The 20,906-nt window shown below is 42.9% G+C and overlaps 1 protein-coding gene across 4 annotated transcripts in view; it reads right to left on the reverse strand.

The window, feature by feature from the left end:
• The window catches only part of PALLD (palladin, cytoskeletal associated protein), a 738,625-nt gene that overhangs the window by 364,252 nt on the left and 353,467 nt on the right, over positions 1-20,906 (reverse strand). For all 4 annotated transcript variants that reach the window (XM_030191568.1, XM_030191567.1, XM_030191571.1 and 1 more), the window contains one exon: positions 13,983-14,289. In XM_030191568.1, coding sequence (XP_030047428.1) covers positions 13,983-14,289 — 307 coding nt within the window. The remainder of the gene's footprint in view (positions 1-13,982; positions 14,290-20,906) is intronic.

The raw sequence follows: 20,906 nt of genomic DNA on the forward strand, positions 1-20,906 counted from the left end.
TTTGTCACCAGAGAATGTGGTAAAAGCATGTCACTTAGTGGGGTTTAAAAAGGGTTTGGATATCTTCCTAAAAGAAAAGTCCATAAGTCATTATTAAGATGGGGAAATCCTTTGCTTATTTCTAGGATAAGCTGCATAAAATGTATTGTTCTGTTTTGGGATCTTGCCAGGTAGTTGTGACCTGGATTGGCCAGTATGGCGACAGTTATGTTCTTACGGGAGCAATCACTGTGTAACCAAAAGTTCAATTCATACAAATAAGCCTGGTCTCCCTTTAGTTACTCATTGCGTTCAATGTGGCCATTCATTTCATGATCTTAGATGTCTGGTTTTGCACCATGTTCCTCCATTTTCTTACTATTATCTTTGCTTGAGTACTGAGGTACTTTGAGGCTTTTCCTTCCCTGTTTTCATTTTAAGTATTTCAGAGTTTCATATTGTGACACTTTGTAGATTACTTTGGTGGTGTTGTTTATTTACTTACTTACACTTGCTTTACTGCCATTCACTAACTCACAGATCATAGTGGTTTACATCAACCTTACTGAAAGAGGTAAATAACAAGAGAAAGGAAAGGAACTATAATTTATTGACAGGAAAAAGGAACATTCATCCAAGATTCATTTATAAGAGAGGTAAGAGAAAGGGCAGGAAAAACTTGAGGTAGGGAGAAAGGACAAAAAAGGGGGAAGGGGATAGTGTACCCAGAATTGTCTCATAATGTTTTCTTGTTATATCACTATCATGTTCTAACATTATCATGTAACCCAAAAACCTTCTATAATATCACATGTCTATTCTTTTCTTATTTCCACCATTCATGTTGTATTGTAAGCCACATTGAGCCTGCAAAGAGGTGGGAAAATGTGGGATACAAATGCAATAAATAAATAAATGATAATTGACAGCTAACCATCTTAGGTGGAATCAAATGCTCAATGAAATAGCCATGTTTTCAAGGCAGATAGGGATGGGCTGGAGTGTAACTTTTAAGGGGCTTCGACGTTAGCTTCAGAACTTAGTACAAGAACAATGCTGGGCAGACTTCTACGGTCTGTGCCCTGAGAAAGGTAAGGACAAATCAAACTCGGGTATACATATAAAGTATCACATACCATGTAAAATGAGTTTATCTTGTTGGGCAGACTGGATGGACCGTACAGGTCTTTATCTGTCGTCATTTACTGTGTTACTATGTTAGATGACTTAAGATAGGTCAGCGTGGAGTGGTAGGGGCATGGAGCTCCAAAGGAAGGGAGCAGTAAAAAAAAAAAGCATGATGCCTAGCAGATTCTATAAATTCTATAAATACCCTAATAAATCCCTTCCTTCTTCTTTCTTCCCTTAAATAATCTCTACATAATGCTAACTGTACCTGATATACTGGAATAATTATGTTAACAATACTATGTAAGCTACATTGAGCCTGCAAATAGGTGGGAAAATGTGGGATACAAATGCAATAAATAAATAAATAAATTCTATCTGAGCAAATCTAGTACTAGGAAGACATAAGCGGTGGTCGTTTAAGGACCAATGAAGTCTAGTTGGGGTATAAGGGATAGTAAGAGCAGATAAGCAGGCAGGGAGACCTATTCTGAAAGTTTTGAAAGCAAGAGTAAGAGTTTTGAAGATTAACCATTTCTCTACTGTAACGCAATGATGCTTGCACAGTAACAATGAATGTGATATAAAATACCTGATCATTGTCTCTCTCTGGCATTTCTGGGACATAGATCGTAGAAGTCCACCCGGCCATGACCTTAGGTTCCAACTACTGAAGTTGCGGTCGAAGCCCACTCCAGCCTATCGAAATCCAAACTGTAAAAGTCTGCCCAGCACTGTCCTCACATTCCACATTACTGGAGTGTCCGTCGTAGCCCTCTCCAGCCCATCTTAAACCAGACTGCCATATACGGAACCCAGACCATACAAGCTTGACCAGCACTAGCCTTAGTTCTTCACAGCCAGAGTCACCATCTAAGCACCACTCAACATGCAAACACATATGCAACCATTTAAGTTTTGTTTTTTTATACCATTCGTTTTCTAATTACACAATGCAACAATGATTTTGCTACTGAGAGAAAAACATGTGATTTATACTAAATTGAACCTGCTAATTCCAAATATGAACTCCGAATTTGCCTGACACGTCTAGATTTTAAGTTATACATGCAAAGCCTATTCACTTATAATATTAATGCATTATATATTAGAAAAATGGAGAGAGGTTCCATAAAGGCATTTCTACAATGGAGAACAGATATCAAGGCCGCTGGAATCCCAACATGATGGGGGACTACTGCTGGTTTTGCAATGGGAAAATTTGACCAGTCACAAACGCAAAAGCAGATGCCTGAAGCACTTTTAACAGTACTGGGCCTTGCTGAAGTAAGACTTTTAAATTGGAATACGAGACTTTTTTGAAATTTTGTTATTCCATTCCATTTTCATATACTGTTTACTACGAAAACTTTGATGTAGATCAGGTAATTGTTGGAGTAAAACTCGTTCTGTAAAAAATTATTCAATGCTTTCCAAGTGCTTAATTCATTTGGGCAAACTTATGCATAACAAAATTTCCTGACGTGTCATAACAATTCTGAGTTTGGATTTGGAATACGCACACTGAATTTAGTATAGGACAAATGGTTTTTGCCTAGTAGCACACAAAAATGTTTTTTTTGTTGTGCTGTGTTACAGATCCTCTGTGTTTATCCCACACCTTTTTGAATTCCCTTATGACAGTTATGTCCAAAAAACTGATCTGTATCTGTCTCTATATACCTCAGCTTTTCACTGTGAGGCAGATAAAGAAGGACTGCAATTGCAACAAAACAAGACTAAAACAAAGTGCATCTGGGTAAAATAACACATGGCACAGCTCAAAAAGAATCCAGCTAGAAAACCACATAAGCCACGTGTCATGAGAGAGCAAAAACTCAGAAGCTATGAATCATCAGTGCTAAAAAAAAACAACCCAAAATATTGCTGATGAGGTTAGAATATGCTTTGCATCTGTGCATGAAATGAAGCCACTGAATGAACAAATTAGTGCACATTTCATGTTTTCTTTTAACCAAGATGATTCTTCTTGTCACCAGGACACAAGGCACTGAAGTCCCTGTCATATGGAGAGTGTCACAATCAGAACCCGAAGAAAATGGATGACTCTCACACCCCGAAAGTACTCTCTCTGACCTTAAATACATCATCCCACAACTCAAAAAGCAACAGACCATAAAAAGTTATGGAAAAGAACCACATAAATAGAAAGAGAAAGCATTTTGAGACTTCAAATGCCTCATAAATGCAAAGTTAAATGAGTACGGCAACAAGAAAGAAATTACAGCAGCATAAATCAAAACGTTTCATAGGTTGGTAACAAATTAATACATTATGGAAACTTCACATCCCATGAGGCTATCGAGTGGCACAAATAACTTTCCGGGAAACAATGTACCAAGAGAACAGCAAGCCTTTACCAAAAGAGAAGCTGTAGATCTTAACTCTTCACTTCCCAAGTTGTAAAAGCCTGAAGTATAAATCAACATACGAGCCAAGTTTCTCTTACATATGCACATAGCTCTGGAATTCTCTACCAAAACGCCTGAAATCTATGAATAATCCTATATAATAATTCTCACCTCCAACAAGATGTGCTTGGGACCGTGCCTGCCGGAAGTGGTCTGCTAGGCAGGCACGCACTGACCTCAGCGACATCAGTGACAGACAATTTGGCAAAGCAAAACAATCTGAGTGCTGGCCATTAGGACACAGGGTTGATAGGAGAGTTTTAAAAGACTGAAGGAACCGAAAGTGTTAAATGGGGGGAGGGGGGAGTTCTGAACGACTGAAAGACATGAACATTTGGGAAAGGAAAACAATCTGAATGCTGGCCATTAGGACACAGGGTAGATAGGGGAGTTTTAAAAGACTGAAGGAAAGGAAAGTGTTAAACTGGAGAAGGGGGGGGGGGAGTTGTGAATGACTGACAGACATGCAAATTTGGGACAGGAAAACAATCTCAATGCTGGCCATTAGCACACAGGGTACATAGGAGAGTTTTAAAAGACTGAAGGAACCAAAAGTGTTCAGGGGGGGGGGGGGGGAGGCAAGTTCTGAATGAATGAAAGAAATGAAAATTTACCAGAGGAACACAATCTGAATGCCAGGCATTCGTACACAGGGTAGATAGGACACTTTTTTAAAAAAATGAAGGACGTGAAAGTATTACATCTTGGGGGAGGGGTGAGGAGGAAAGCGGTGGGGTATCTGGATACTGGGCATTAGGGCCACGGGGGTACATAGACTTTTGAAAGCCTTAAGGAACCCAAAGTGTGGGAAGGAGGAGGAAAAGGAGGGAGGAACGGGGTGAGGGGCATTAAGAACAGGGGAGGGGGCCCTGTCACACACTCTCATTCTCACACACACACTGTCACACAGGCAGTCTCACTCTGTCACACACTCGCACATTCACTCTGGCTCTCTCAAACATACACACTCCCAGGAAAACCTTGCTAGCGCCCGTTTCATTCGTTCCAGAAACGGGCCTTTTTTACTAGTCATCTATAATTCCGAAAAACCCTAAAAACTCACCTGTTCAAGAAGGCATACCCCACAGTATCTGCCATAAAAGGGCCCCATAATAAACAAATAAATAAATAAAGAGTTGGTGCAAGCAAAAATGATGCTGGAATTCACAAAGGAGTGAAATACACACAGTGAATTTATTTATAACATTTATACCCCATATTTTCCCACCCGTTGGCAGGCTCAATGTGGATCACATCGGTCCGTACAGGCAATCGCCAATCCGGTAAACAAACAAATGAACTATAGTAAGGGGAATAGGAAGGATAGTAATTACAAGGGACGAGGGAAAAGAGGGGAAGGTTAATAGAGTCCATCAGGTCAATAAATTAGTTGTGTTCCAGGAATTATGGATTTAAGACGGGTCAATTAGGGTAAGCCTTTCCAGATAAGCTGATCTTTAGAGATTTTCTGAAGTTCAGATGATCATGAATGGTTTTCACAGATTTAGGTGAATCCCTAAAAGTCAAGAGGATATAAACCAAGCATAGAGAACTTCAGCTACTGGTCTTTCTCTACCATCACTTACTATGTTAGAAGTCATTAGAAGACTGAAAAGCAAAGTGTAAGGTTTAAAGGGCAGAACAAAATAAAGTGTCAAGTATAGACACATACTCCCTAGATTCTATATATGGCAAGTAAAGCTGCACACACAAATCAGCACGCATAAATCTGAACACAATGAAACGGGCGCTAGCAAGGTTTTCCCCCAGGTTGCCACCGCTCCCCCTCCACCCCCCGTGAAGTCATCACCGCTTCCCCCCTCCACCCCCCGAGGTGATCCAACAGCCCCCCCAAACTGCCTCATGCATATTTCACACACCTTCCCAGTATCTCCCTCCCTCCCAGTATCTCCCTCCCTCTGAGTGTAAGGGTCACCCTTCCACTACCAGGATCCTCCCTCCCTCCATCCCTCCCTCCCACCCACCCACAGTTCCAGGATCCCCCCTCACTCACAGTTCCAGGATCATCGTAGCCTCCCTTCCTCCCTCCCGTCCACTGCCAGCCCCCCCTCCTTACAAATTCTTGAAGTCTCATTTACCCAGTCGGGGTTATGGTGTACAGCGGCAGCATCAGCAGCATCGGTAAACGGCATACAGGCTTGGGCCGTCTCTGTGTCTCAGCTCTGGTCCCACCCTTGTGGAAACAGGAAATGAGGGCGGGACCAGAGCTGAGAGACAGAGATGACCCGAGCCTGTATGCCGTTTACCAATGCTGCTACCACCGTACGCCGTAACCCCGACTGGGTGAGACTTCAATGCTCCTGCTCCTTATCGTCGAGCCAATCTGGTGTCTCCTTTCCGGTGACATCAGCAATCTACGGAGCCTAGCAGACCAACTCCAAAGGAGCCACGGTCTGAGGCAGCAAGATTAGAACGTTGGAGGTTTGAATTATTATATAGGATATACAGGCACTTATTTTGTAACTGGAGTAATGGAGGATTTTGGGGCCTTTTACAAAGGCACATAAGGTCCTATGCGCATCCAGTGCGAACCAAATCGGCATTACTGCCTGGCTACCACGTGCCCCAAAATCCAGGTTTTTATTTTGCTGCATGTCCATTTTCCGGCCCCTTTAAAAAAAGCCCTTTTTCCAGGAAATTATAAAAACTGGCCCAGCACACATCCAAAAGATGCGCTCGCACTACGCAGGTCACTTTTTGCTGCGGCTTAGTAAAAGGGCCCGAAACTGATTTGCCCAGAGTTATAAGGAGCTACAGTGGGAGTTGAACCCAGTTCCCCTAATTTGCAGGCCACGAACCATAAGCACACATCCCTCCTGGAAAGCAGAAAGAGCGGCTAGTCCAAGGCTCTCTTCCCCCTCTGTGTTTCCCTCTGGTGATGTTGTCGATCTCTATTCATGTTTCAAATATATTCCCTCAAATGCACTTGAAATGCAAATAATATGCATTCCAAATTTATTAAAGGGCAAGTCAAATGAGGACTACATTCTTATTTAAACAACAACAAAAAAGAGTATGCCAAAAGCCAGCGTACCATGGGGGGGGGGGGGGGTGATGTATTATTTTCTTCCTATCACTTGCAGAAGTAGACTAGCTGTGATTTGTACATGACAGCATGCATCAGCAGCCTTCCAAGATAAACAGGGGAGGAAGGGACTAACACTTAGAACAGAAGCTCTCAGCCCCTCATCAGGAAGTTCTGGCAGAACATGAGGGTGTTAACATGTTAAGTGCGTGCAAGTTGGGCTGCCTGCCAGATTGCACTGGAACCAGCTGACATTGTGGACATTGGAGAGACAATGATATAATGCCAGCTTAAAGGACTCAGTCAAGCTAGTGACAAGGAGGAGATATGAAAGAGATAGAGAGCAAAATGAATGGTAAAATATAATATACAGATGTAAAATGACTGGAGCTATCCAACATCCTCTGAGGTTCTGGAGTTATTTATATTTACATTTTATTCAGATTTGATATACTGCCCATTTGAACCATAAGAGCAGTTTGCAATAATATACTAAAATTTAATACAGTTTTCTGCGCTGTTCCGGCTGTATGGGTTCTGCCTGTTGGCTTCACTGTGGGATTTCTGAGCATCAGCCCACATGAGCTTTCAATCTAGTTTTCAAAGGCAGACTCCTGGAGTATTTAAGTTCCATACTTTGCAGCAGAGGCGTAGCCAGACCTCGGCAGGAAGGGGGGCCAGAGCCCGAGGTGTGGGGGGGGGGGGACTGTTTGGCAGCCGACCCCCCCCCGCCATTTTGGACCCCCCCCGCCACCGCCACCGCAACCCCCCCCCTGTCACCGCATCAGGTACCTTGTTTGCTGACGGGGGTCCCCAATCCCCACCAGCCGAAGAGTCTTCTTCAGCGCCGGCCGACTCTGGTGCCTTCGTTGTGTGATCATCTGTTTCTGACGCCTTACGTCCTGCACAGGGCTACATGCACGGTGCAGGACATAAGGCGTCAGAAACAGATGATCACACAACGAAGGCGCCGGAGTCGACCGGCGCTGAAGAAAACTCTTCGGCTGGTGGGGTTTGGGGATCCCCGCCAGCAAACAAGGTACCTGATGCAGCGGCGGGGTGGGTGGCGGGTGGCAGGGGGAGGTCAAATGTAGAGGGGGCCAGGGCGTAATCTGTGGCGGCCCATGCCCACGTGGCCCCATATAGCTACGCCCCTGCTTTGCAGGTGCAAAGTATACAGTTTAAATGTGTGAAAAGCAGGTGTGGGTACTTGAAAATGAAATCATTGTACTTGCTTTCCTGGGCTCACCCCAGACCTGTCCCTTGCTCTATCCATTTGGTCCTCAGAGGGCTTGGAGAAATTTTGTAATGCTCTTCAAGGGGAAGACTTAGCAATGTCTGATTAAAGATAGATGAGGCATTAATCAGGGGTTGCCTGGCAGGAGAAGCCAGCTACATTTTCAGTTGAGGGAGTGTGCTGTGAAAACACTTCTGTTTGTTTTGTTTTTCCTTTTTTGGTCCATTTTTTCTTTTCATTCAATTTTGTATCATTTACTTTATGAATATATGTACATTTTTACAGAGTTTGGTGTAATTTTATAAACAAGGTGATAACATATATGCCAATGGTTCCCAAACCCGGTCCTGGATGCACCCCCCCCCCCCCCCCCCCAGCCAGTCAGGGTTTCAGGATATCCATAATAAATATTCATGCGAGAGATCTGCATGAAGTGGAGATGGTGCATGCAAATCTCTCTCATGAATATTCATTGTGGATATCCTGAAAACCTGACTGACTGTGGTGCCTCACGGACCAGGTTTGGGAACCACTGATATATGCATTGGTTATGCACATAAATAATTAGAATAATCACATGGATCTGCACATGTCCACACAAACCCCTACAATCTATAGAGTTGGGTGCCCCCAATTTCTGACTAGCATACAAATTTGGGCTTGCACATTATAGAATAGTGCCAGTTGCACACCTAACTTAATTGTTAAACTAGGTGCAGATTGACATTAAGTACCAATAACAGCCCATAAGTGGTGTTAATTGGTACTAATTTGTATGTACGTGCGTAATTGCAGTTAAGTACTATTCTGTAAAACATGACTGCTAATATTCAGCTGGCGGCAGTCAGCATTTTTTAAACGCTGGCAGTGGCTGGCTAAATTAGCCCTGGATATTCAGTGTCAGAACCTCACATGAGACATTCATGCTCAGATTCAGTTCCTCTCATCCAAATCCCCCTCTCACCCCCTAGACGGGAAATATCCCCCCCCCCCGATACAAGGTAGGTCTGGGCCCCCTCCTTCCCCAGGGTTACCTTGCAGAATTCCTGGTGGTCCAGTGGTGAATGGGCAGAAGCGATGCCCACTTACTTCTGCCCAGATCCAAGGTTGCTAGAAAATGGCTTCCGTGAACTTTAGCGGTAGCCTCGTGATACTTCAAGTACCAAGGTACCTAAAGTACTCACAGTTCTTGAAGTAGCATGAGGCTCCTGCAAGAGGTCACAGCAGCCATTTTCTAGTGGCCTTGGACCTGTGCAGAAGCGAGTGGGCATTACTTCTGCCCATTCATCACTGGACCATCAGGGATTCTGCAGTGTAGGCCGGGGGAGGAGGGGGCTGGCAGGAGTAGGGGTCTAGCCTAACTTGTATCTTTGGTAGTGGGGGGGGGGGGATCAGGCTGGCAGCAGGTTTGTTTCCATTTTGGGGTTGGGAGAGGGGATCAGGAAGGGGGGGTGGGGCAGCCAAAGCCATTACCCGGAAGGTAACCAGAGCCATTACCTGGAAGGTAACCAGACACTGGCCGATATGCAGACTGGTGCCTGATTACCTTCATGGCATAAAGTCAAGACAGCCTTTTTTCTGTCTTAAATTTATGCAAGTTCCTAACCGGTTAAAGGGTTGAAAATTGCCACAAACTAGTTAGGTGGCTGCTCCACCCAAACTCTGCCCCCGGCCCACCCCCTAACCTTGAAGATTAAGGGTTGGTCTTTAAGAGGTAATATTCAGCAGCACTGTCCAGTTAAGTGCCACTGAATACTTAATCCCAGATAAGTGATTTAAATGGTCAAGAGCCTCTCCTGGCCGTTTAAATTGCCTTGAATATCGGGCCCATAGTACCTAAATGCTGTAATGCGCAACTACAAAGTGGGCATGTCTTGCAATTGCGCACGTAAGATACAGAATATTATTACCTATGTGCACAACTGCCAACGTTAGGTGCCAGCATGTATACCAGTTGACAAGTTAGGCACACACATGCCAATTTACGTCCTATTCTTTAATGGCAATTTTGTGTGTAACTGCCGTTATGGAATTTGTGGACTCTTGTACCAAGTGGCGGTAAAAGGTGGCCCTCAGTGGCATCAGCGTGTGGGATTGCCATGCGCCGAGGTCACATTTTACCGCAGCAAGTAAAAGGGTTCTTTTTTCCCAAGAGGCAGTAAATAGCCATGCGCTACTTAGAAAAGTGGCACATAGCCATTTCTTGCCGGAGTCCTTACTGCCGGGCACGCCTACTCCCCGCCCACCGGCACTAGAAAATAAAAAGTATTTTCTAGCACCAGAAATGGCATGCGGCAGCAGACCCCGAACTACCGCCGAGCTCCTGGGCAAGCCCAGCAGTAGGGCCGATTCGCTGAGTGCTACCCTGGCGGTAGCCCTACTGCCTTTTAGTAAAAGGACCCTTTGGTATCCCTTGTGGAGTCTTCCCCAAAGTACATAAATGCCAAAATTCTCTCTCAGTGCTATTCAAGTACATTCAGCTCACACTTAGGCGAGGACAGAGAACAAAATATAAGGGAAAAAATTCATTAATGAAAACCGAAGACTAATATTTAGCAATATGTTGAGCGGTAATGTTATTTGGATAGAATTTGCTGAATAAATTAACTACATATTCTGTAATTTATTTAGATAAGTGTGTCTCTGCATATATCCAAAGTTTTTCTGGATAACTTTAAAGACAGCCCTCTGCTGCAATTGTACTTATACTGGATATCAATACTGCTTGGTTAAGGAGACACTAGCCCTCAAAACATCTCCAGTGCCACCTCTTTTCCTGTGGCAAAATTTTGACTGTCTAGCAATTGACTGAACAAACTTTAAACACTAGGCACTAACCGGGGATGGGGAGGGAAGGTAAAAATCAAAGATTTCTCTAAATAATCTGGACAAATCTTTTGAGAACCAACCACAGAAACCGTATTTCTGATTTAAGATAATAGCAAATGCCCCCAAACCCCTGTTTTATTGACTTGACAATAGTGAATATACATCATATCATAGAAAAAAAAATAATCTCCCTCCATTCTAATAAACAGATTCTTATTAGCAATGACACAGGAGATACCTAATGCCTTATCTGGGTTAGCCCACATTTGTCCCAGGGGAGATTATTGCTTACACAGTTGTTAAGAAGCCTTAACTTTGCTAAAGCTTGTATCTGCATCCTATACATTTCAAAAGAGAGCCATTTGAACTGTATTTGTAAAAGGTTACTCTAAAAAGCTGCGATACTGATTTCCTCCCAGTGGTATCCTGGCTTCTGATTGTCCATATGGTTTTCCTATTTCATCAGCTGTGTATGCTGCTAACTTCTCTTGTTACCTTGCATGACCCTCCCTGCAGTTCCCTGCTCTGGTTTAGAAACTCTACAGCAGGAAGCCCTGAAAATGTATAGGCAAACCCTAAGCAGTTTATCTTAGAAATAAGTTATGATATCATTGCAAAAACTTGTATCTGAACTACTTATGATCCTCTGAATACCTAACCACAAGACTGTTTTGTCTACTTTCCAAAGATGCGTAATGCTGTCAGGAAGATGAAAAAATAAGGCCCATTATCAGTTCCAACTCCAGACAAAAACCTGCAAGATTTTTTGAACTCTGTTAAGACAAGTGTGTCTGTGGCTGCTCATTACCAGTGATTTATACTGGGCTGATCTGATGCCAAACTACAAATCATTATCCTATGTAAATATCATTATCCCAAAGAAGAAAACACTGTAGTTCGATATCAGGACTTCAAAGATTTATGAAGTACAAACATTTGACAAAACTTAAAAATCACAAATGAGCTCAGAAATCACCACACGCCTGCAATTTGCTGATGGTACACCTGGGAAGGTCAGTGATAGCTGAAACAGTTGTCGTCCTCCTCACAACACAGCTTCCTTGGACTGTTCTGAGTCGTGTCAATTAACAGAAACACTAATCCTAGTCCAATACTGATCAATAATTAGCTCATGCTGGAAGGCAAGCAATCTATCTATCCATTGGGATAATCTTACAGTCATTTTCACATGTATGTGACTTGTTATAAAATCCCAACCAGAGTAAAAATATGATGTTACACACTTTGCCAGTAGACAGGGACAGAGTTTGGGCAGATCGCAGGCAGAATTTGCATGTCTGCACATAAATGATAAATTATGCTAATTTATAAATGTTATGTAAATGTTATAAAGGCACTTAGGTGCTCATGGTTTTGTTTTGTTTTTTAATAAAATGGTGCTTACATGCCCTTTTAAACTAGGTGCCCCCTTATAAAATTGAGTAGGGACCAAGACTGCACAAAAATGTACAAAAGTGCCCGACAATTTTGGGGGTTTTCTTATCTACGATAACTGCCAAGGCATACTAAAATGATAGTGGAGATGACAAAGGGCAACAAAGTCTTTTTTTGTGAATCTTCACTTGACTCTCATCTTCCGCCAGGGTCGCTTTACTCATACTACCCCTCTCCTCAAGACCCTTCACTGGCTCCCTATCCGTTTTTGCATCCTGTTCAAACTTCTTCTACTAACCTATAAATGTATTCACTCTGCTGCTCCCCAGTATCTCTCCACACTCGTCCTTCCCTACACCCCTTCCCGTGCACTCCGCTCCATGGATAAATCCTTCTTATCTGTTCCCTTCTCCACTACTGCCAACTCCAGACTTCGTGCCTTCTGTCTCGCTGCACCCTATGCCTGGAATAAACTTCCTGAGCCCCTACGTCTTGCCCCATCCTTGGCCACCTTTAAATCTAGACTGAAAGCCCACCTCTTTAACATTGCTTTTGACTCGTAACCACTTGTAACCACTCGCCTCCACCTACCCTCCTCTCTTCCTTCCCGTCCACATTAATTGATTTGATTTGCTTACTTTATTTATTTTTTGTCTATTAGATTGTAAGCTCTTTGAGCAGGGACTGTCTTTCTTCTATGTTTGTGCAGCGCTGCGTATGCCTTGTAGCGCTATAGAAATGCTAAATAATAGTAGTAGTAGTAGACTCGACTCGGCTTTAGGTCTAGATTCTATATATCAAGCCTATAAAAAATTGGTGCTGAAATTAAAAAAGCTTAAGCATATTCTATAAAGTATACCTTAATTTAGGCATACTTTACAAAATAAGCCTAAATTTATGCACAGTTTATAGAATACTCTGAGCGCCCATCAACATGAGTACATTTAGTTGCAGCCATTTATGCCATGCTTTACTTGGTGTAAATGCTGATGCCTGAATTAAACATGGACTGGGTGTATTCTATAACGTGCATAGATTTTAGAAATGCCCATGACCTGCCCATTCCACACCCATGGCCATGCTCCCTTTTCAACTATGCAACTTGGAATTTATGCACATCACGTTATAGAACACTCTTAGTTGTGCACGTAAATTATTGGCAATTAGTGTTAATAATTGCTTGTTAATTGACAATTATCAGCACTGACTGGCTCATTTTTATATTAGCATATGGCCATTAACAACCTACATTTTAAAAATAGCCTTTTTCCCTTTTTCACACCACAATAAAAAGTGGCCTGGCCCATGGCAATTCCAAGTGCCTACACTACCGAAGGTCACTTTTTACTGTGGCTTGGTAAAAAGGGCCCCGATATTTCTATAGTGAGGGCCAGGTTAGAGAAGGGGAGGAGGCTGCACTAGAAATGATCCTTTTAGCAACAATATTCAGTCATTATTTAGATCGTGCCATGCACTCACTGCTTAATACATATATGTTCATCACTGCAACTTATACAGATAGTGACAGAGCCAGCGCTTAAATTTATACAGAAACCATGACAGATGACCCCTTATTTTCCAGTTTTAAAATTTTTGTGGTTTAAATATTAAACCAGACGATCCTTCTTTGCAGCATCTTACATGCTTTATGCATTTTAAAACCATTACTTGCCTTGTTTCATTTTAGAGTTCTCTTAGATTCATTATTTTCAGGTGCAACTAAAAAAATTAAGTAATTTACCCTACATACCAAAGAACAGCACTGCCAAGCTACTTTGATACCCACCATTCAATTCCTTAAGACTAAAATCAAACTAATGTGAAAACTGGCCAAGAAATACTCAGAGCTCCCAACATCTTTCACAAAACAATTCCAGAGCAGAAGCACAGCTTTCAACAGCGAAAGAAGAGGAAGACAAAACCCTGAAGTACTCACAGTTTAGGTTTGGCCAAGATCGGTGGCGGCTGTTTGGTAGGTGAAAGCAGATCGTGTGGAGCTGGAGCAGCTGTATTATTGTCGCTCACACCATTTATTCCATAGCTGGGGTGGACACCATTGGCGTTTCTTTCCACAGCGTTTGGTCTGAACTCAGTGTTGTTGAACTGAAGGCTCTCAAGAGGTTTCTTTGGAGGAAGCTCAAGACAACTAATCTCTGTGACTGGTGGAGGAGGTGGAAACTGTTCAAAATCCTCATTATTTTCTTCTTTTGCTGACATGTCATTTCTACAGCCATCGCTGCTGGCTAACAATTAAAAAAGATATATACGACATTTATTCAACAAGACTCACCAAGACTGTTCCATATGTGACCTCACACATAAGCATGTGCATTGACAAAGAAGTTGCTTGGCAGGGCCTACTAAGCTTTGCTGAAGAAGCATGTTAGTGCACTGTTTTAATGCAAGTTAGGTCCCACAGGATTCCCTAAACTGTGGGGAGTAGAGCAGATTAGTAAATCCTGCATTCCCTTAACCGGTAGGTACAGCGAACAGGAAAAAACCTCTACAGGAAAGCAGGCACAACCAGGAACAAGTAGACAAACCACCACAAGAGATGTTGCTTGTAAACGCTTTATTCAAAGCACCAGTAGGAGGACCCGACAATAGCTGTGTTTCGGCGGAGGAAATCACCTGCCTCAGGGGTCACAGCAATATATTCTATAAAGAAGAGTGGTGAATAGACGATTGTGCAGGAATATTTGTAACTACGTCAGCAAAAGGAAAGAGCTTGTCAAACATAGATAACTGAGTAGCCACGATATCATTTCGACCACCAGTGTCTATTTGCCACTCTTGTTTATAGAGTGTATTGTTCCTGGTTGTTCCAATAACCAGTAAATATATGGGTGTTACCAGCGGCAGTAATTCCCATATATTTCTGGCTCTGAGAATGCATGTTGGCAGCCACCTGGCCCATGATATCATTTGGAGCAGCTAGCCTTGATTCCCCAATTGTTTCAACATTACCTAGTTAACAAGACACACTCCTCCTTTTAACAATGCCCTTTCACCCGAACAGCAAAAAAGACCTCCTACTCTGCAGGAACCTCCCTTCAGTTTCTTCCGCCTTTCTTCTCTCTTCTGGACTCTCCCTCCCCTATAGTCTTTTATGGATCACTCGTAAATTGAAGGGATGCTGAAAAATTTCTGGCTTGTTGATGCTGAAATAAAACTGACACCAACACACCTGAAGAAACCCTTTTGCTTCTGTGAGGGGTAAAGGGGAGCTTCAGGTATTCTGGTGTCACTTTAAATTTAGCTCTAAGAAGACAAAAGCACTGGGTATTACTCCTATCCAGGAAGGACCAGAGAAGGATTTATGTTAAGGGGGAGAAGTCATGGGAGACAGGAGTGGAGCCCAAGGGGCCAGAGGGGTTGTTCCAGTCATACGGGTGGGCCTTCTTTGATAGATTACTGGGTGGATGTGGAGTTAAAGGCAGGGTGTGAGGCTTGCTACCTAGACATAGAAACATAAAACATGATAGCAGAAAACCATAAATCCATCCAGTCACCCATTCACACTAACTGCTGCAGTCTACAGTCCCTTCCTCTCCCTCATTCTGTATTTGAAGTTAGATACTGCCCTTGTCTCCACCATTACCACTAGCACTGGGAGGCTGTTCCATGCAGTGGCGTAGGAAGGGGGGGGGGGTCGGGAGGGGCGGTCTGCCCCGGGTGCAAGCGCTGTGGGGGGTGCCGGCCCCGCTGGTTCCCTGCTCTCTCTGCCCCGGAACAGGTTACTTCCTGTTCTGGGGCAGAGAGAGCAGGGAACCAGCGGCGCTGACGCAGCTCCGAGTGACGTGCACTCGGGGCAGATCGGCCCTCTCACAGGTAAGAATGCGGTCTGGGGGGGGGGGGGTTGCGCTCCGGGGGGGGTGCGCCACAGAGGGGGGGGGGGGTCGCGCCGTGCTGCACCCGGGGGGGGTGTGCAGCGGCAACCCGCCCCGGGTGCCATTAGCCCTCGCTACGGCACTGGTTCCATGAATCCAACCCCCTGCTGTAAAGAAACATTTCCTTACATTATTCCTTACTCTTCTCACCCTCATCCTATAATCCCTTGTTCCAGAGTCTGCCTCCTATACATTTATGCATTGGAGGTATTTAAATGTTTCCATTATATCTCCTTATGTTGTCTTTCCTCCAAGGTATGCATGTTTAAGTTCTTTACGTTTGTCCAAATATGATTTGTAATGAAGCACAAAGGCCATTTTAATAGCTGCCCTCTGGTTGACACCATCTAGTTTATTTATTTATTTATATTTATTTGTTACATTTGTACCTCACATTTCCCCACCTATTTGCAGGCTCAATGTGGCTTACATAGTACCGTAAAGGTGTTCGCCAGTCGGTTGATAACAAATCCAAGGTTGTATTTGGGTCGAATGAGGTAGATGTGTGTCAGGCACCGTGAAGGTCAAAGGGAATGAAGATTGAATATTGTGTAGTCTCCAAAAGTTTTCATAGTACTACAAATGAATTCTCACCAGAGACTTCTACAGAGGCACTATCACCACCTTTTCCCAGCTGGCCATTTCTCTTCCTATGCATCCAAGCATTTTTATGGCTTTTGCAGTCACCTACCTACTTCTTTCATCACCTTAACAGGACAGGCTCAAGGGACTGTGGTGCCCTGAGCCAACTTAGCATTCCTCCCCTCCCCCCTCAATCTGTTATCTCACCTTCCACTCTGTTTCTCCCAATGATGACCCACTATCTCTTCTTCTCAAGTACCCATCCCCCCAATGATAAACGGTGTCAAAATTCCAGTTCGGCATCTCTCCTTCTCTCTTCATTCCCTCCTATCCTGTGGATACTAAAGTGCAGGCAGAGGGACAGAGGGAAGGAGAGATGCAAGACCAGGAGTTTGGCGCCCTTTAACATTGGCGCACTGGGCTAGTACCTCACCTGATCCATAGGTTGAGACGGCCCTGCACCTTAAGTTCATCAGATCCTATTCTTCTTTTGTGCACCGAAAAACTTCAGTCCCTATGTTTTTTTTGCAGCACAAATATACATTGATATATAGCATTAAAGTTTGGCTGCCAAACTCTACAGTAGACCAGTGGCTCTGAAATCTGTCCTGGGGGCCCCAATCAGCTGGATTTTCAAGATACTGACAATTGAATATGCATATAATACAAATAATCCCAATAACTCACTGGTACGTAGATGACATGAACAACAGTCATAACCAGGAGAAAGCACAAGTTTAAATTTAAGGAGTAATACCCTCAGATATTTTGAACACCCATGTGGCAGTCATCATAAATAAAAGCTAAAGGGTGAAATTTTGCACTTCTTTCATCCGGCAATTTACTCCAAGTAGCAAACAGTGCGATTCTGTGCTACAAAACCAAAATGTGCACTCAAATATTTTTTAAAGGATTTTTTTAAGTTTTGCAAAATTATTTTCCTAATCCTCCTTTTCCATATTCATCATACTCAAACATTAAATCTGAAAAGCCAGCAAGTAAAATACAAATGTAAAGCATCCCACCAGCAACTTATCAAATAGTAACAAAAGAATATATCTATGGTACATATCTTCTTGGCCCGGTGTCCATATCATTATCAATATTAGATGATGTGTCTCACAGCGTTATAATGCCCGTGGCATCATCCTATATAATAAAACTCACCCTCAACGTTCTGAAGACACTGACGTCAGTGAAGCCAAGCCACTGACGTCACTTCCTTCAACACAGGTTCGAAGGGTTCGTGGTGGTGAAGCCACCGAAATCGCCAAGTCGCTGGGCCCCGCCCTCGCATCAAACGTGATGACGTCGAGGGCGGAGCAATGGCGTACGGTGCATGGAGCAATGGCGTCTGAATGACCAAGGGGTCGGTAGGTACGTAGAGAGGGAGGGAGAAGGGGGGGTGTTGGGGAGGAAAACCTTGCTAGTGCCCGTTTCATTTGGTCCAGAAACGGGCCTCTTTTACTAGTTATCAATAATAGATGCCACGGGCATTATAACGCTGTGAGACGCATCATACAGAAAATCATGGCTGAGACCACGTCAGACTCCCCTGCTCTGGAATACCTGACACTGCAGGTTTCACTTCTTTCTTCAGGTGAGGGTCGTCTCTCACAATAAAACGCCAACCTTGATTGCAACTTGTGCCACTCATGTGCTTTATAGGCTCCTTGGTCCCAGCTGTGATTTTGTGTATGCTGCATTACAGTGCTGTTAATTCCCTTTGGGGCCCTTTCACTAAGCCACATAAACGTCTATGTGCGCCCAACATGTTCCCAAATGGAGTTACCGTGTGGCTCTTGCGGTTATTTCACTTTTGGCGCGTGTCCAAAAAATAAATTTTATTTTCGGACACGTGTATTTACATAGGTCATTACTGCCCGGTTACCGCTGAGTCTTTACCGCTAGGTCAATGGCTGGCAGTAAGGACTCAGACCCAAAATGGACGCGCAGCAATTTTCATTTTTGGCAAAAATTTTAAAAAGGCATTTTTTTACAGGTGCGCTGAAAAATGATTCTGCACGCGCCCAAAACACAAATCCACACTACCGAAGGCCATTTTTCAGCATGCCTTTGTAAAAGGGCCCCTTTGTCTTTAATTCATAAATACACAAGTGTACAATCAATTTATGTATACAAAAATGTTTTAGGAGTCCAAATGAACCAAATGTGCATTAATGAATGCGTAATCATAGTGTAAACACATGGGATCCAACCTTATAAAAGTACTGAAATTGTGTCTTTATAGATCTTACATACCCCGGAACACACTCTTCCAATCTCAGATAACCTGAATATCCTCGGCATTATTATTGACAGCAACCTAAACTAAAGAACCAAGCCACCGCCATTACAAAGAAAATGTTCCACACAATGTGGAAACTCAAACGGGTAAAACAGTTCTTCCCGAGGGAAACTTTTTGCAACGTGATTCAAACAATAGTATTAACACACGTTGATTATTGCAATGGAGTATATGCGGGTTGCAGGGAACAAATCCTAAGGAAACTATAGACTGCTCAGAATACGGCAACCAGGCTTATCTATGGAAAATCTAAATTTGAAAGCGCAAAACCCCTCCGGGAAAAACTACACTGGCTACCAATCAAGGAATGTATTGCTTTCAAGATTTGTACCTTTGTTCACAGACTAATACATGGTCTAGCTCTGAGCTATATGTCTGAACTAATCAACTTACCAATTAGAAACACAATTGAATCAGCCAGAACATACTTAACTCTTCACTTCCCAAGTTGTAAAAGCCTGAAGTATAAATTAATATACGCATCAAGTTTCTCTTACATATGCACACAGCTCTGGAATTCTCTACCAAAATGCCTGAAATCTACGAATAATCATCTAGAATTCCGAAAAAAAACCCTAAAAACTCACCTGTTCAAGAAGGTATACCCCACAGTATCTGACATAAATACCAAATAATGAAATATGGCATTTTAATCAGGAAACGGAGTTTTCAACCCCGACACATGATCACACCCAACCTATTTACTGATACTTCTTTACTGTATTTGTCACTGGAATAGTACCCCTATACTGTATTTGTTCACACCGGAGTCTGTAACCACCTCTCCGGAACTATGTAAGCCACTTTGAAAGTGGGAAAAGGTGGGATACAAATGTAATAAATAAATAAATAAATAAATAAATAAATCTTATTTGGGTTTTGGTGCATCATCTTTTGCCAGAGGTTTAGTAGCAACAGTTCTGTCACTCCTTAGTCTAAAACTGGTTCCGGAACAGATTCATATAGCCTGCATATAGGTGGGAAAATGTGGGATACAAATGCAACAAATAATAACAACAAATAATAATTCATGTAAAACCAAAAGTTTTTGATTAAGGAATGAAGGGACATTCTGTTCCTACTACACTGATTGACTCTCACTGAGCATATTGCATTCTTCTTAACTTGTAAAGAAGAAGCTTGGTGACAATATTCATTTTTTAATAGATCGCTATTGACCCCTGACGCAGGTGCTGTGCGCCTAAACATGGTCCGTGTCAGGTCTATATTGGAATATTGATTTTGCCAATTAAAGGAACTGTGTCCCATTTCTGAAGGCTCTTGGTGCTTTTTGTTGCATTTCGGAATTGGTAATCTAAGAATATTGAAGGCTGGTATCACGAATTGAATTTACTTGCATACTACCTACAATTTGTGAATTAAACTACAATGCTTAATAGCAGGGGTGAGGAGGGGGGGAAGATTTTCAGTGCTGGTGGTAACTGAGCTAATTTCATTTAAATGCCAGTGCCAATATTTAAGTTAATGTGTATATTCAGCACCGCTTTCTGTATAGTCAGCAACACTGAATATTACGTGTAATACGGTCACTTCTGCATCTGCTGTCCTTTTAGTTTAGACCAGCTTCTTATGTCTTGTGTGTTACTTCCAAAACACAAATCCGAACATGCAGGTGAAAGCTTCCTCTGCCTCTATAAACACAGCATAACTAATGATCGTACTGGACAATTTAAAATCTTCACTTCCTTCGACCCCTTGATGCCTGATCCACACCTACCTCATGTGACCACAATATAACTTTGTATCTGTTATCAACCGAATAGGCAACAGCCTCTATGGTACTATGTAAGCCACACTGAGCTTGCAAATAGGTGGGAAATGTGGGGTACAAATGTAACAAATAAATAAATAAAGTCCTTTCAAGATACTTCTAGGAAGCTGGAAATCTCCCAGGCTGTGTTGCTCTTTTACTAAGCCGCATAAGCGTCTACACGTGCCCAACATGCACCAAAATGGAGTTACCGCCTGGCTACCGCGTGGCTCTTGCGGTAATTTCATTTTTGACGTGTGTCCGATACGCGCATCTGAAATATTATTTTTATTTTCTGATACTCGTATT

The sequence above is a fragment of the Microcaecilia unicolor genome, chromosome 2 (genome assembly GCF_901765095.1).
Source record: "Microcaecilia unicolor chromosome 2, aMicUni1.1, whole genome shotgun sequence".
In the NCBI taxonomy this organism is placed as follows: Eukaryota; Metazoa; Chordata; class Amphibia; order Gymnophiona; family Siphonopidae; genus Microcaecilia; species Microcaecilia unicolor.